Source organism: Diaphorina citri, unplaced genomic scaffold, assembly GCF_000475195.1.
Source record: "Diaphorina citri unplaced genomic scaffold, Diaci psyllid genome assembly version 1.1 scaffold1588, whole genome shotgun sequence".
NCBI classification, from domain to species: Eukaryota; Metazoa; Arthropoda; class Insecta; order Hemiptera; family Psyllidae; genus Diaphorina; species Diaphorina citri.
In genome coordinates, this window is record NW_007379014.1 from 4,204 (window position 1) to 22,024 (window position 17,821).

Below are 17,821 nucleotides of genomic sequence, written 5' to 3' on the forward strand. Positions count from 1 at the left end.
GATTGGGGATTGAGCATGCTACTACCCAGACCCCCCGAGTAATATAGCATTTTTTTTTTTTTTTTTTTAAAAAAAAGAACCACTCCTTCAAATCATCGTTGCTTCCTCTCAACGCATAGAAATAAGAGCTTTCTGTTTGTGTCCCTTTGAGCGCGATTTGAACTATCAGTGCATAAAACAGATTTCCTTTTCAAAGGTTTCTAATGTTTTTCGACTATTTTATTTTTGTTTCTACGTTTTTGTTTCTACTTTCTTTTGTTTCCACCTTGTGTGAGAGTGACTAACAAATTCCAATAACGCACACGAGACAAAATATTTCCAAAGATCGAGTGACCAATTTAGAGGAAAACAAGTCGATATCACTCGGTTAATTAGACTTACTTTATCGTGAAGAATTAGAGCGAGATTTACCAAATCAGAATTGAAATCAATCTAGGATTGAGCTATACTTAATTTTAATACCCAGTTCAATCCAGAATTGAAGCCAACTTCGACTTGCTAAAACACTGTCTTAGACACTCGCCGCTGGAAATTCAAGATAATTTTAGGTAATCAGCCGCGGGAGAGAGAGAGGAAAAAAAACTGATTGATTCTGACGTGACTTTGTGAAGGTTCATCTTGAAAAGAAGAACACTAGTAACTTTAACTTAGCAAGAGTAAAAGTTACTTGTGTTCTTCTGTGAAGAGTAAAAGTTACTTGTGTTCGAGACCTTTCCTCTTCCTGGAGTCCTGGACTTTTAGCGGAGTGTCCACGATAAAGTAAGTCTATTTAATCTACCGACCGCCTAAATAAACTCTCAACACTGTGTAAGATTCACCACTTGGTTGTATGTCACTCTCGTCCAGGTACCTTGCCTTGGTTACAGCATTGGCTAGTGAGGCAGATTACGTCTTTATTCCAGAGATGCCTCCCCCTCTAGACTTCGTCCAGGTACCTTGCCTTGGTTACAGCATTGGCTAGTGAGGCAGATTACGTCTTTATTCCAGAGATGAAAACGAATACTACTTCACACAAAGTAATAGGAAGTCGTTTTCAATACAACCCAACAGTTGAAATGGACCTTCACAAAGAAAGTCGTTTTCAATACAGCCCAACAGTTAAAATGGACCTTCACAAAGAAGGTCGTTTCCAATACAGCCCAACAGTTGAAATGGACCTTCACAAAGAAAGTCGTTTTCAATACAGCCCAACAGTTAAAATGGACCTTCACAAAGAAAGTCGTTTTCAATACAGCCCAACAGTTAAAATGGACCTTCACAAAGAAAGTCGTTTTCAATACAGCCCAACAGTTAAAATGGACCTTCACAAAGTTACCGGGTCTTCAATCAAGCAAAGTTGCATTTTCCTTTCGGAAACGGAACCAAGTCCTTTACTGTGGGGCAGACCCTGAAAATTTGGACTCCGCCAGATTTCATGCTGCACACGCCACTGCCTCTTAGACTACCTATTAATTAATTTTTATAATTAATTAAATTAAACTCGGTAATATTTTCTTTTAGGTGTCACCTTCTTTTAGGTTCTTGAGAACCTAGTGATGGGTTTTTAGTCCGTCCTTCCTTTATTATTACAATAGTAATAAAAAGTTATTTTTTAGAGGAGAAGAAATTGCCCATCACTGATAAGAAATTACCCATCACTAGATCTTATTTCTAATGCTCTTTAGGTTTAATTTAATAGTTAAAGCTCGTACCTATTCTGTGCTATGTACTGTTTTACTTAGTAGTAACTAAATAGGAGGGATTATGTTGGAAGTGAATGGGAACTTGGGTAACAACTGAATGGGGCTTGTAACTAAATGGGAAGCAATGCTTACTTCCCTAGCCAATGAGAGAATACTTAGATTAAGTGGGACTATTTTTACTAGTGAATGGAATCCGCCATCAATTCTGATTGCTTTGGTAGTTTCGATACTTCCTGTCATAATGTCTTGTTGATGCAATACCCTACCTTTGAGGAAAACTTTATTGTCCACTTTTTTTTTCAACTTTCCTATGTTTTTATTCATTTATGTTTATTTTCTGTACTATGTCAACTTTCCTTCTAACATCAGTACTGCAATGTGACTTTGTCATCCAGTCAAAAATAAAAATTGTTCAAATTAAATATCATGTTTTTCCGAAAAACGATTCCCCTATTACTTGACGTTCTGCATATTGCATATTTTATTTAGGGGTAATCTTACTGTTTTTTAAGTACCTCCGCCCCCTAATTTTCTGGAAATCGTCTGGAAAAGTCATAAAATAGTCATGGAATTTCATTCCGGGAAAAGCATATAAACCCTGCATTCAAAAGATAAAGGGGTACCGCACAGGACTTTAGGAAATGCTTAAAACTGTGTCGTGTTGTGTGATGCTTATATTATTACTAGCTGAATTCCGTCGCTTCGCTCCGTAATCCCGCTAGTTGATCCCGAGGCATGGCCAAACTTGTAGAAAAGGCATGGCCGAAGTAGAAATTTAATATTGAATTGTTTGACGAGGTACAAATAGAAATATTGAAATGTTTGACGAGATAAAAATAGAAATACTGAATTGCTTGACAAGATACAAGTAGAAATATTGAATTGTTCATCCCGAGGCATGGCCAAACTTGTAGAAAAGGCATGGCCGAAGTAGAAATTTAATATTGAATTGTTTGACGAGATACAAATAGAAATATTGAAATGTTTGACGAGATAAAAATAGAAATACTGAATTGCTTGACAAGATACAAGTAGAAATATTGAATTGTTTGACAAGATACAAGTGGAAGTATTGAAATGTTTGACAAGATATAAGTAGAAATATTGAATTGTTTCACTAGATACAAGTGGAAATATTAAATTGTTTGACAAGATACAAGTAGAAATACGTATATTGAATTGTTTGACAAGATACAAGTAGAAATATTGAATTGTTTGACAAGATACAAGTGGAAATATTGAAATGTTTGACGATGTGTAAGTAGAAATATTGAAATGTTTTTGGAATTGAAGCTGGAAGTGAAGTTTTAAAATTGGAAAAGAGCTTAAGAACAAAGAGGACTGCAGAACAAAAATATAGTTGACCGAACGAAGTGAAGGTCTATGTTTTAACTCGACCGTTTTGCATTTGGTTTGGATGTCTGTATGTTCCGCTATAACTCCCGATTACGTATACTAAATTGTGTTCGCAATGACCCATATAACTTACCTAGCTACATGTTAACATATGTACCTACTATTTATAAATATTTGATTATTATGTGAAGCTGTGAACAAATGGTGATAAAGTCATGTGATGCATAAACAAATAACCTATGCTCACTTGGTTGTGTCCGCCTACAAATTGAATACTATGTAAATACGTACATTAACACCTGTACATATTTGAAACCTATTATGGGCTTGGAACATGTCCAAGTCAGTCATTTTGAAATTAATGAAATAGAATAGATGCAAGTATTACTTTTTGCAGCTTTTGAAAGCCCTCGGAGTAAAAACAAGTAGAAATAATAATATTACTTTTTGCAGCTTTTGAAAGCCCTCGGAGTAAAAACAAGTAGAAATAATAAATTGCAAAACGTCAAAAATGAACCAACAACAAGTCTGCAAATAACACTCTGGGGTTGGGGTTGAACTCAGATCCTTCTGGTTAGAAAAATAAGGTGGTTAATTCAATTTAAGCGGAAAAATAACTTTCTCACATCAAAACATTACAAAATTACAACAAATAAATTTGAAAGCCTTGCAGGAATCAAAATTTCGCAAAACAGGGGCAAGCTTTCACTCAGAGCTCACAGGACAAAGCAAACAACAAAAGATAAATTAGAAAAGAGGAAAGAAACTTGCTCAAGGCAGATGAAAAATCATATGGTAGCCAAACTAAAACACTACAAAAGCAACAGTTTTTATAATATTAAAGCAAGCTACTATGTATGTTATGATACAGAGACCTAGAAGGCGAAAGCTAAGTTTCCAGGATTTAGGCTAGGGCTGGGTGGAATTCATATAGTATTGTAGTACAATTTTGCCGAAGAAAATCTTTTTAGGAGAAAAAGTAGTGGGATAAACACCCTTACAAGAGTAGAATAGAATATACCTTGTTTATCCTGCCAGAATGAGACTGAAAGGTCCATTTAATTGAAAGCCTTGCAGGAATCAAAATTTCGCAAAACAGGGCAAGCTTTCACTCAGAGCTCACAGGACAAAGCAAACAACAAAAGATAAATTAGAAAAGAGGAAAGAAACTTGCTCAAGGCAGATGAAAAATCATATGGTAGCCAAACTAAAACACTACAAAAGCATCAATTTTTATATTATTAAAGCAAGCTACTATGTATGTTATGTTACAGATACCTAGAAGGAGTAGAAGGTGAAAGCTAAGTTTCCAGGATTTAGGCTAGGGCTGGGTCGTGGCATTCATGTAGTACAATTTTGCAGAAGAAAACCTTCTTAGGAAAAAAAGTCATGGGATAAACACCCTTAATTATGAGAGTAAAATAGAGTAGACCAATAGACAATAGAATGTACCTTGTTTATCCTGTCAGAATGAGACTGAAAGGTCCATTTACTTCCGCAGTCTAAACAAGGTCTTACACATAATTTACATAGGTATCATCCCAATAATTTCCAAGTCTGCTCTTCTCTATTTTTCATCCTCTTTTTTTTTTTCAGTTCAAAACGAGCTGAGAATACTAACTTATCGCTATACGCACTGAGCGTATATTAACCTAACTTTTGGGGCTGTTTGCCCCTACACCTAAGCCTCAGATTAGGCTTTGTGTACGGAGTTTAGCTGTATTGTAGAGATAGCTATACAAATTACAAAAACAAGGCACTCTACACAATACAAACAACGAAGGTCTACAGTGTTGGAATAGTTTACAAAATTTGCTTTCATTCACCAGGCCCCCAGAATTACGAGTGAAATGTAAATGGATGTGCAAATGAGTATAAACTGAGCGTATAAACTCAACCTAACTTTTGGGGCTGTTTGTCCCTATCTAAGCCTCAGATTAGGCTTTTTGTGTACGGAGTTTAGCTGTATTGTAGAGGTTGCTATACAAATTACAAAACATAGGCATTCTACAAAATACAAACAACGAAAGTCTACAGTGTTGGAATAGTTTACAAAATTTGCTTTCATTCACCAGGCCCCCAGAATTACGAGTGAAATGTAAATGGATGTGCAAATGTAAATGATGTGAAATGTAAATGGATTTGCAAATGTAAATGATCGATTTACAAATGTAATCGATTTATATTTCACAAAGAGTGAAATGTAAATGGATTTGCAAATGTAAATGATCGATTCACAAATGTAATCGATTTATATTTCACAAAGAGTGAAATGTAAATGGATTTGCAAATGTAAATGGTCGACGAGTGGTCCATTTACTCCCGCAGTCTAAACAAGGTCTTACACATAATTTAAATAGGTATCATCCCAATTAATTTCCAAGTCCGCTCCTCTCTATTTTTTATCCTCATTTTTCTATTTTAGTTCAAAACGAGCTAAGAATACTTATTGCGATACGCACTGAGCGGATAAGCTTAACCCAAATTTTGGGGCTATTTGTCCCTACACCTAAGCCTCAGATTGGGCTTTTTGTGTACGGAGATAAGCTATAGAGGTTGCTATACAAATTACAAAACATAGGCATTCTACAAAATACAAACAACGAAGGTCTACAGTGTTGGAATAGTTTACAAAATTTGCTTTCATTCACCAGGCCCCCTGAATCACGAGTGAAATGTAAATGGATGTGCAAATGTAAATGATGTGAAATGTAAATGGATTTGCAAATGTAAATGATCGATTCACAAATGTAATCGATTTATATTTCACAAAGAGAATGTAAATGGATTTGCAAATGTAAATGATCGATTCACAAAAGTAATCGATTTATATTTCATAAAGAGTGAAATATAAATGGATTTGCAAATGTAAATGGTCGACGAGTAAATGATCGATTTATATTTCACAAAGAGCGAAATGTAAATATGATCGATGACTTTATAAGTCCGATTATGGTATATGGTATGAAAATTATGGTATATGGTACGAGTATGAAAACATGAATGAATAGTTACAGACAGACATACTACAGAGAGAAGAAGAGAGTTCAGAGAGGCTTGCCTGTTCTAATTTCTTGCAGATCCTGGAAGGCCAGTCTAGAGGGGGAGGCATCTCTGGAATAAAGACGTAATCTGCCTCACTAGCCAATGCTGTAACCAAGGCAAGGTACCTGGACGAGAGTGACATACAACCAAGTGGTGAATCTTACACAGTGTTGAGAGTTTATTTAGGCGGTCGGTAGATTAAATAGACTTACTTTATCGTGGACACTCCGCTAAAAGTCCAGGACTCCAGGAAGAGGAAAGGTCTCGAACACAAGTAACTTTTACTCTTCACAGAAGAACACAAGTAACTTTTACTCTTGCTAAGTTAAAGTTACTAGTGTTCTTCTTTTCAAGATGAACCTTCACAAAGTCACGTCAGAATCAATCAGTTTTTTTTCCTCTCTCTCTCCCGCGGCTGATTACCTAAAATTATCTTGAATTTCCAGCGGCGAGTGTCTAAGACAGTGTTTTAGCAAGTCGAAGTTGGCTTCAATTCTGGATTGAACTGGGTATTAATATTAAGTATAGCTCAATCCTAGATTGATTTCAATTCTGATTTGGTAAACCTCGCTCTAATTCTTCACGATAAAGTAAGTCTAATTAACCGAGTGATATCGACTTGTTTTCCTCTAAATTGGTCACTCGATCTTTGGAAATATTTTGTCTCGTGTGCGTTATTGGAATTTGTTAGTCACTCTCACACAAGGTGGAAACAAAAGAAAGTAGAAACAAAAACGTAGAAACAAAAATAAAATAGTCGAAAAACATTAGAAACCTTTGAAAAGGAAATCTGTTTTATGCACTGATAGTTCAAATCGCGCTCAAAGGGACACAAACAGAAAGCTCTTATTTCTATGCGTTGAGAGGAAGCAACGATGATTTGAAGGAGTGGTTCTTTTTTTTAAAAAAAAAAAAAAAAAACTGCTATATGACTCGTGTGGTCTGTGTAGTAGCATGCTCAATCCCCAATCGTAAATTGGAGGTCGGTTGTATTTCCAAACTTTATCTCCTTGTTTCTCAAAAAACAAAACTGCTATGTTAGACTCGTGTGGTCTGTGTTGTAGCATGCCCAGACGTAAATTGTGGTATGTCAGGGTTGAAAGGTAGAGAAACAGAGATTGCCCAAGAAAATAATTTTATTTCGTCCTTTGTTTGTAATTTCTTATATTTGGGTACATTGAATTATAAATTGTAACCAATAAAGAGTCTAATACGTATTATCTTAAGGCGGTCTCTTCTTGATCTCTTGTGCGCCAAGCGTCTAAATAAATACAGAAATGTCTCTCATCAAAATAGGCGGGAGAAAAAAAAAAAAAAACTACTATGCGTCTATTTTCGCACATTGCAATGTGCGACTCGCAAAACCATGCGTTGCTTTCCCACACGCGGCTGTTATGTAACACGGCGAGCGCACACAGACAACACAACACGGGAGTTGTATTCCATTATGTGAAATAAAACTCAGTCAATATGGCCGAAATTATTTCTTCTTCAACACCCTGGCTGTACTGTTCCATCGTTGAATAAATGGAACGATACAGGATATGTATGTATGTAACACCCTGGCTGCCAAGCTCGATCATGTTTACCCACAGTGTTTCCACTCGCTTAAAAATCCCTCATCTAGTTGTAAATATCCTAATATCCTCCCTTAATTCCTGTTGTATCCCACACACAACTCGAAAATCCCCGGAGAAAGGACAAAATCCCCGAAAGTGGAAACAGTACGTAAACGCTCGTGGCAGCAAGTATGGTGGCGCCATTTCGTCCAAACTAGTTATGAGACGAATTCTCTATGGAATCCAAAGAGAATTCGTCTCATAACTGACTTTTTTTATTTCACATGATCGAATACAACTAGGGTTTCTTGTCTCTTGCCTCGATGATTTTATTGCACAACTTGGTGGGCCAATCTACGGGCGGGGGACTCTCGGGTACGAAAACGTAGTCAGCTTCACAACACAAGGCTGCAACCACGGACAAATACCTGGGATACGTCACAGAAGCGTGTCCGGTTTAATAGATTGAAAGAAGATTGATTGTTTTGTAATATGATTTATTCAATTAAGTACCAATAAATTGTTGAAAAAAGAAGAAGCAAAATGAGAATTTTTTAAAGAGGTTTGATAGAGGGAACTGTAACTAATAGGGTCTTATCGTCCCGAAATTGAAGAGAGAAGGAAGACAGAATAGGAGAAAGTCAGCCGTTCCGAGAACGAACCTCATTCTTTTAGGGGAGTCTCCTCCACTGGTGAACACAGCTAGACCTTTGCCTTTGTGTGACCCCTGCCCTATGAATTGAGTCTTGGGTTCTGTTGTTTCCTCGTCCATGTTGATGACTTTTCTGTGAAGAAACATGAGATTATTTTTCCAACTACCTATTGTATCATGAATTCATCATATTTTATCTTGAGAAAAAAGGAGAGAGAGAAAAGTTAAAGGTAGAGAAGGGGATGGGGTGAAAGAGATCTTAATAAAAAAAAATGAGAGAGAGAGAGATTAATGGTACTAAAGTACAATTCCACCATACAAGCTCTACTGAGTTCAAAAAATTACAATAAATAATGAGAGTACACATCACGCTACATAAGTTCCAGTTAATTCAACAAATAAAATCAGCTCATTAATTACACATAATACAGATTTGATGTGATAAACATGTTTCAACTTCATCCAAATAAAACTGGTTTTCTTAAATACATATTATGTACCTATGAAAGGAGGATGATCATGAATTAATATTAAAATAATAATATGGAAGAAGAAAGTTGAAACAATTTTTCCAAGTATAGATCCGAGTAATATTAATTACTCATGTACTTGGCAGATAAGTCGGGTAGATAAAGATGACTAGGTGTAGAAGAATTTGACATAATAATACTAGTCTGACTGTAGGTAAATTGAGCTCTAAGACCTAGCCGCATTCCATAAAAAAAAAAAAAAAAAAAAATTGAACTTTGCATTTTACACTTTCAGTCTTCCCATGACCTCCATAATGAAGGTACGCTGATGCGAGTAGGCCGTGGACACAATAGCGTCAATGGCCTCGATAATTCTGTGCAGGGCCGAGTCCGTGCCTATGGTCATGTCGGTACCGCAGAAGTCGTTGTCTATAGAACCGACCAGCCCTGCGATGTGCAGGTGACAGTACTTCTCGCGCTGGTCCTTCGTGATAGAACCTGGAATGAAAACGAGATGTGTTTCACCGCTGTTTTTATCTCATAGTAATGAAACAATTGCTACATTAGACTCATGTGGTCTATGTCGTAGTATGTCCCTCATCAGATGGGCGATAAGAGACACAATACTTCCCACTTAGGACTTAGGTGCTGTGTCAAACAATAGAATAAACTTCGCTCATCCTGCTAGAATAGGACTGAAAAATTCCTTTACCCCCGGAGAAAACTCCCTTTTGCCCCAGCAGAAATGAGTTGTGCTATGAAGTACAAATCTAGAGTGATTATTATCACACAAATTTCCTTATCCTTTTGGCAGGGAGAGTGTTTTAGTGCCATGAATTTTAAAGGAAGCCTTGGTAGTTGAAAGGTACTTGGTAGTTGAAAGGGGTGCCTCCTAATAAATCCTAAAAAATGGAGTTTCACACCCACATTTCAGGGTTTAAACAGAGGAAGGTAGAGTAGGTTAGTGTTTGAATGTGTACTGATAACATTCCAATGTGTCAAAATCAAGAGTACAGTAAACACTTCAAACTGCCTCGTTTCATGCCTTGTCGAGTTTATTGTAATTGATCAAACAAAATACATACAGAAAATCAATACGTAGGGGTTTTTTCAATCATTAGATAGGTTCATTAGTGTACTCTTTGCCTCTTTGCCTAGGCAGTACATAACATCCCATTATAAAAAGAAGTACATATGTAATTAAAAACTTTCTGAGAAATGAGTTTGTCAATTAGTTACCTACCAATATTTGGGTTATTTAATTAATATAATAGGTGTTTTTGTATGCGCTGGATTAAATAAGATCTATGTGTGGACACAGCTTGGACTTTCGAGTGCTTGCTTGGACTGCCTACCTATCCTACCTCGATAGTCTAAAATCTAAATAAAACACTATACTTATATGTACTTATTTATCTTGTTACTATCTGGAGTAGCTAGGCTTTATTCAACTCACCATCTTTCAAAAGCTGGTCCAGTAGTTCGGGCCACTCTTGCCGAAACAGATTGGCTCCAGTCAGGGAACCATCTCCTCCAATGACTACCAGGTTGGTAATTCCTCTGTCAATGAGGTTCTTAGCAGCCTTCAGACGGCCAGCCTTCTCTCGGAAGTCCGAACAGCGAGCTGACCCTATCACTGTACCACCCTGCGAATTATAGAGAGATAATCGTTTTATTTATTTAAAATAAAATTTAGAACCAGACTCGATCCCTCAGTAACAGACACCTGTCCTCTCTCTCTTTTATTCCCCCTGGGACTGCAAAGTACTTCCTCAGGGGCATTTATTTTTACACCAACAATATTACAAATAATACAAATACAAGGTTATTCAAGACAAGATCCTAATATATATATAAATTTCCTATAAACTTTCCATAAATATAAATTTACAATTCCTATAGATAACTTTCCTATTTCTTAAAAACATATCTAAGTATTATTAGAACCTGTCCTCTCTGCCAAAGTCCTAACCACAATGTTTGGCACTTGTTCGCCTGTCCATCCAAACATTCCAAACCCACAACTCTGGATCCAACCTCCCTCAGGACATATCCCGTGGCGGTGACGAAATTCCTAGATCCTAGATGGCGAAGTTCCTAGATCTAGAAACAGGATTGTGATGCTGATGTTGTCGGAAACGTTAAAAACAACAGCCTTGTCAGCGTATTTAGCTTGGATGGCAACGCGTTTGCCTTGTAAGCGCAAGATCACGGGTTCGATTCTCGATTTCCACCCCGGGGCGAACTTTATCCTGAGCAGATAAGGTTTGTTCTCGGAACGGTTGGCTTTCTCCTATCCTGTCCTCCTTCTCTCTTCTATTTCGGGAAGATAAGGCCTCCGTTGTCTGTGCAGTTCCCTTTATCAAACTTCTTCGAAAGAAAGAAAAAGGACGTATTGTATCAATACTATTCCAGCAGTTCTCAAGTGAGAACTATTAAAAATAAAATGGACACATGGAGTGAAGAGATACGATTGTGACCCTCATTATAACTGTCTGAACTCTGAAACAAGTCCCTAACACACCTATCAACATCATTAGCTATCTTGGTACACAACACAATTGAACATATTGTAGTAGAGAGTCTTAGTACATAACTAAACATAATACAAGGCACTGATTATGGCAATTGAAACAAATGAACCGTTTCCCACCACTTCCCTCTCTCTGTGTGTCATTAGCTGCTGCAGAAAATTATCAATAATTGATGTTACTTCATTGAATCAATACTTCCTTCACTCTTACTCCTCTACTGCACAGCCAGTGGCTTTGTCACAAGCAATATAGTTACAAGTGTTTTATGTAAAACACTCAAATTAAGCATGAGAAGTGTCTGGATGGGCAGCTAGTTAGGCTGCACTCAGCCCAAGGGGACAGTTCAGGAGCTGTTTGAAAATTTAACTAGGAGAAGTGAAGTGATGTGGTGTAAAGGCAGATATGACCTAATACCTGGTAGTTGAAAGGATTGCCGACTTGCAAATTTGCTTCTCTCACTCACTCGCTCTCTCTCTCTCTCTCTTTTTTTTTTTCCTTCAATTATTTGAGTAGGTACCTACCCAGGGCTGCCTAGACAAGAAATGCTGACCCTATTTAATTGGGAAAAGGCTAGGAAGAAGAAGAATTCGAGTACCTACCTTGTGAATAATGGAAGACACAGAGGACCAATTAGCTTCCACTATGTTGTCTCCTCCATCCACCATGCCTTGATATCCTTCCTTGATGAAGAACACCTTACAGCCCAAGTAGATACCCATACGTACACAAGCTCGGACTGCTGCGTTCATTCCTGAAAATAAAAGAAGGTTGATGAGTAATAGATTGAGTACCTAAAGATGATAGACTAAAGGTAATAGGTGTCTACTCATTTCCCCTAAGATTATTTTTGCCTCCTCTACAAAGCATATTTATTTTCTTACTTTTAAAATCATACTTTCAGAGGCACTGAGGGGTCAGCCAATTTTTTATGATAGATAATTTTCTGATTGCTTAGCTATGTAGATTCAATAATTGCCTGATCCATACTTGAGTAAAATATTCACAGATTGTGTGATCAGGGAGAAGTGATGTTCAAGGTATAGGGTGTTTTTTTTTAGAGGTTTGTTTTTTAAACTGCTATAAAAGACATACTATATGAGGTATGATCATGATGTTTTGTTTATTGGAAAGCTAAAAGTATGCCATTTAGTGTGTGAATACTAAGTTCGGGCATACGGGCCCCTCCGATAGCTTGAACAAAGCAAACATTTGGTTTAATTTTTTATTTTGTTAGCACATAATTTTGCTCAATTTCCCTCATAATTTTCCTCCAAAATTGTGCGATTTGACACCTTTAGATGATTTTCTTTCGAGATATGTGTAAAATCATTAGTTTATGGTGATGAAAAATAAACTTTGGAGACATCATTCATCGTTTATACGGCTTCAAATTATGGAAAAAGTGGTCGAAAATTGGATTTTCTAGACTGACTTTCATTCGATCTAGCCGCAGCGCTCATTTACCCAAAATTTTATTCAGAGGTCAAACACTAAATGGCAAACAATTACCTTTCAAATAAAGAAAAAATCATGACTATACCTCAAATAGTATGTCTTTTATAGCATTTTGAAAAACAAACCTCTAAAAAAAAAACACCCTTTATAGTAGTGAGAGCTGTAAATTAGGTTTCTTAACTTAATACTTTGTTAGATTACAAAAGAACTCTAATGGTCTGATTACTTTACCTTTTGTGGCAAAGTAATTATTATGGTGACATCAGTGGGAACATGTTCCATGTATTGAAGACGTTCTTGTAAAGTTTTACAGCATATTAATTTTATTTCTCCAGGCTTCAAGATCTTCTCTAGCAACCTGGTGATTACTTTACCTTTTATGGCAAAGTAATTATTATGGTGACATCAGTGGGAATATGTTCCATGTATTGAAGACGTTCTTGTAAAGTTTTACAGCATATTAATTTTATTTCTCCAGGCTTCAAGATCTTCTCTAGCAACCTGTGCTGCTAGATTTCTTGTTCACTTGAGCTGTCATTGTTTAATGCTAAGAATATTTTTTGTTGCAATTCTTCTTTCACTGTACTTTGAAGAAAACATTAAACTGATTTACGTTGCTAAACTGATTTTATTTTCTCCTCGTGATGTTTCTTCCTTGTTTATTCTCAATAATCACAAGTTTCGAACTAACTGCTATTTTTATCTAAAAATACGATCGCTGAGTAACGTAAACTTTGCCAAAATGCTTACTGCTTTCCCAAGCAGTTCCTTTAGCCTGGTGAAAAGCAAAACTCGCGAACCTAGTGATTATTGCAGAGAAAACATTATCCTGAACTTAAATTTATTAGTTATTTAAGAAAATCAACTTTATTTTTTAATCTTTACAAACTTTTCTTCTCAAATAATTAAAAAGAAAGAAGTGAGCAACACATGCGTTTGTAGTAAGATACCAGGTATCTGTACAGAAGGCAAAACTTCGCGATAAATTGAAAAAATCTTGACATCCAAATTAATCCTATCAGGAAGGAAGGGAAGATGATGAAAAAAAGCCAGTACCATGTCCACCGTTCATAATCCCTTTTTCAACACAAAAAGCTCACTCACTTGTCTACCCAAGGGAATGATTTATTCTGTCATCATATATGGGGAATGGTATGAGAAAATCCATCTTACCATGTCCACCGTTCATAATCCCTTTGTCAACACAAAAGCTCACTCACTTGTCTACCCAAGGGAATGATTTATTTTGCATCATATATGGGGAACAGTATGAGAAAATCCATCTAATTTAATTTGACCATCAACATCTGGTAGGTAAGACCTAAAAATCATTTGTTCTTTTCTTTTCACTAACCCATGAACTAAAATCTGTTTCTGACTAACATATCTCTGTTGGATTAGTCTATCACTTTTTAAATACTTACAGAATTTTTAACCAGTTGTATCAGCGATAAATTGAAAAAATCTTGACATCCAAATTAATCCTATCAGAAAGGAAGGGAAGATGATAAAAAAAAGCCAATACCATGTCCACCGTTCATAATCCCTTTGTCAACACAAAAAGCTCACTCACTTGTCTACCCAAGGGAATGATTTATTCTGTCATCATATATGGGGAATGGTATGAGAAAATCCATCTAATTTAATTTGACCATCAACATCTGGTAGGTAAGACCTAAAATTCATTTGTTCTTTTCTTTTCACTAACCCACGAACTAAAATCTGTTTCTGACTAACATATCTCTGTTGGATTAGTCTATCACTTTTTAAATACTTACAGAATTTTTAACCAGTTGTATCCTTCCTACTTTTCTGTTTTATCTTTCTTTATAATTGGATGTTGATTGATAAAATAAAATAATTGTTGTTTGTAAACTTAATAACTGGGTTTTTGGTTTCCACAGTCTCTAGTCTGTACAAACTAACCTATGCTAAAACGGGATTACTTTGTGTCCCCTTTGCTTTATGGTCTGCTTGGCATTTTCATGATACTAATTAGTAGAAAGGTCAGTCTAGGTCTAGACATATCTACAGCTAAATTATAAGGTAGGTTAAATCCGTTAAATTACCTCTACAGGGTAGTCGGATTTTTTTTTAAACCACAGATCCAGGAGGTCAATACAAGACTTTTTTACTCTATGAACATATGCCCTAAAATGCTTCCTAACCGAGATATCGATCGAAAGGTGTTATAAATCCGTGCCTGTGGAGCTTTGGGCATGCAAATTTAATGTTATTCAAGCCAGAATGCTCGAAATTCACAACACCAGAGTTGTACAGGGCCGCTAGACAGGCTTTGATTTCAAGATTAACTGTCTTCCTACGAGAATTTGTTAAGGCATTATGTTCATAGAGTAAAAAAGTCTTGTATTGACCTCCTGGATCTATGGTATGGTTTGAGTATTCAAAAAAAAAAGTAAAAATCCGACCACCTGTATATGAGCATGAATACGCGGGAGTCACATTAGAGAGGCTAATTAATTAGAGAACCTACAATAGGTATAGGTATTCATATGTAAAAAAAAACTAACCTCTGGGGCCATAAAGTGAGTTTAAACTCGGTTTAAGTTTGACTCGGATTTAGCATTCTGTGAATGTTACCTTTTCTGCAAGTCCCCCCTTCAAAGCTTTCCTTAAAATTTGCCGTTGTTGATATTGAAAGTTTGAAAATTCAACATTGACAATGTCTCTCGTCTTTTTCTGCTCATTAAAATGAGAGACGAATGATCAAGAGACTATCTACGCTGACCTAAATTAATATTTTATAGAACTTGTGCAATGCAAATATGACGTACCCCTATCTAACCTGAATCAATAACAATATTATTTTATAGTAGACTCTATCTAACAACCGTAGACCATGTCGTGTGTGTGTGAACTCATCAGTGTGTGCTAACACCAAATCTAGTCATAGTTTTATTTTTAGTACCTACTAACTCATCAAATGCTCGACTCTGACATCTGTGACATGTGGTTGTTTAGGATTGCCTATCCGGTCTGTGTTACTATACAGTGCATTGTGGCATAGTGTGATTTGTATTTCGGAACACAGATCACATTATCACAATGACAGAGTTGAATTTTCTTAGTGCTAACAATATGATGAAAAACAATAGTCAATAGTTTTGGGGGAGTAAAGAAACTAAGGGTGGGGTTTCACCAGTCTTTTTTTTTTAGGTTGTGGTTATGTACCGAGTTGGGGAAGGTAAGGTTGGTAAACTTGCCTTGTTTTTAAGTTACCACTCCCATGCCAAACTGTAGAAACTATCCTGTCTGACCTAGTCCGAGCTCATCTCAACCTGGTACATAAGCACAGCCTTAGGTCCTAACAGCCCTGTTAAGCCTATACAAACGAAGTGGAACTTAACAGGCTGTTAGTTCAACAGGCCTTTTAGGAGCTGACAAAATATTGGTGAAATCCACTCTAGTACATTACATTGAAATGGGGTCTTTTCTGACGAAATTCATGTGTGCGCAGTCCAGTCTCCAGTATTGGGCTATTGCACTCCACTTCCTCTCTAGTAACTTAAAATGTGTCAATAGAAAATATCATTCTCTTTTCTTTTGCTAATATTTTTTCTCTTGTTTCTTTTCCCTCCTCTTGATTGGACTATTGCACCCCACTTCCACTCTAGTAACTTAAAATGTGTCAATAGAAAATATCATTCTCTTTTCTTTTGCTAATATTTTTTCTCTTGTTTCTTTTCCCTCCTCTTGGTGGGTAACCGGTGTATTCCGAGTGGTGAAATTATTTGCATTCTTGTCGACTGTGCTTATTGCTTATGATTCGAGTCATAGCCAGGACAACAATATGAGTTTAAATTTGGTTGTTTAACTCTTTACCTTTAATCAGGCAATGTGATTGGTTGATTTCAAATTTTCAGCCCATCAGATTGCTTAACCGAAGAGTTAAACCGAGTTAAAGCTATGATTGTGGCATCCTTCATCTGTGGATGATAGAGTCAGTGTGCTCGCTGACAATAGAACAGGATGACCTGGTATTTCACAAGACTATGGATAACGTAGCGCATTCCAATTGCTATTGCTATGAATACTCTCAGCCATGATTCAACTTGGTCACAGTTACACAGGCTGCCTGCTGGAGAGGGTATCCCTCCTCTTGCCAGGCATTCGATGATGCCATCGCGGAGTTAGATACCTTAAATGAAGACTCTTACAAAGACTCAACACTCATCATGCAACTCCTGAGAGACAACCTGACCTTGTGGACGTCAGACACGCAGGTAAGAAGGACGAAGAGCTCCTCCAGGAGAATCCCTGCCACCTGAAAGAAAGCTAGGGGGGAAAACTACAAACAGATCAAAGTGAAGTAATTGATGGGTTTGACGCAAAAACGACTTGAACTGGAAAGCTTATGACCCATATAATTCTTATAGCCCATAAGTCGTTTTTGCGACTAACCCCAAAATTTCTGCTAGAGACGTAGTGTACAAGGAAGACTTTTTCGTATATAAAAAAAAAAACACACACACACACACACCTTAACCTCTTCATTCTAACCAAGATGTACACTGTTGGACAGTATTGGAGGTACCCATATGGAGAAAAAGAAAGATGAAGACAGAAAATATAAAAGGTCGAGAAAAAGGAACAACAGATGTGAGCTAAAGTGGGAAATGTAAAAAAAATGTAATGTAATGTAAATGTAATGTAAATGCAGTTTCTTTGTGTTATTATGTCACAACTTTGGTGCTCACTGCAGCATTGTAGGATTTTCCCAATATCTCAATAATCCTAAAATCCAATGTTTACCTACCATGCTGGCACCGGTCGCTATGCGCATTTATATGCCATAGCTACTCATTTTCCTCCGAGGCTGAGTGGCCCCCGCACCAGCCAGTCACTACAGTGGAAGACTGAGAAAATAAAAAGGAAGTTAACATTATGGCCAGAAAAAAGAAACATTTTTAAAAGGAGGATGTAAAAGGGTGAAATTCCATCAGTCGAAGGGTACCGCATCACCAGTGAGCGAGCGGAACGTGCGCCCTTCCTGTCCAAGTAAGGGCCGCCCCGAGTTCTTTAAACATAGTACGTTTAATAACTAAGA

General features: G+C 36.8%; 2 protein-coding genes across 2 annotated transcripts in view; both read right to left on the reverse strand.

Annotated features, from left to right (window-relative positions):
- Positions 1-17,821, reverse strand: part of LOC103516510 (ATP-dependent 6-phosphofructokinase-like) — a gene marked incomplete at its 3' end in the record, with an annotated part of 24,935 nt that overhangs the window by 3,942 nt on the left and 3,172 nt on the right. Inside the window, exon 2 of the mRNA XM_026828886.1 lies at positions 8,318-8,427. Within this exon, the coding sequence (XP_026684687.1) occupies positions 8,318-8,414 (97 nt within the window). The remainder of the gene's footprint in view (positions 1-8,317; positions 8,428-17,821) is intronic.
- LOC103516511 (ATP-dependent 6-phosphofructokinase-like) lies at positions 9,048-13,291 on the reverse strand. Its single transcript, XM_008481480.1, has 4 exons — positions 13,255-13,291; positions 11,898-12,049; positions 10,221-10,410; positions 9,048-9,262 (listed from the first exon to the last, which is right to left on the reverse strand). The coding sequence occupies exons 1-4, from the start codon at positions 13,289-13,291 to the stop codon at positions 9,048-9,050; spliced, it is 594 nt and encodes a 197-aa protein (XP_008479702.1).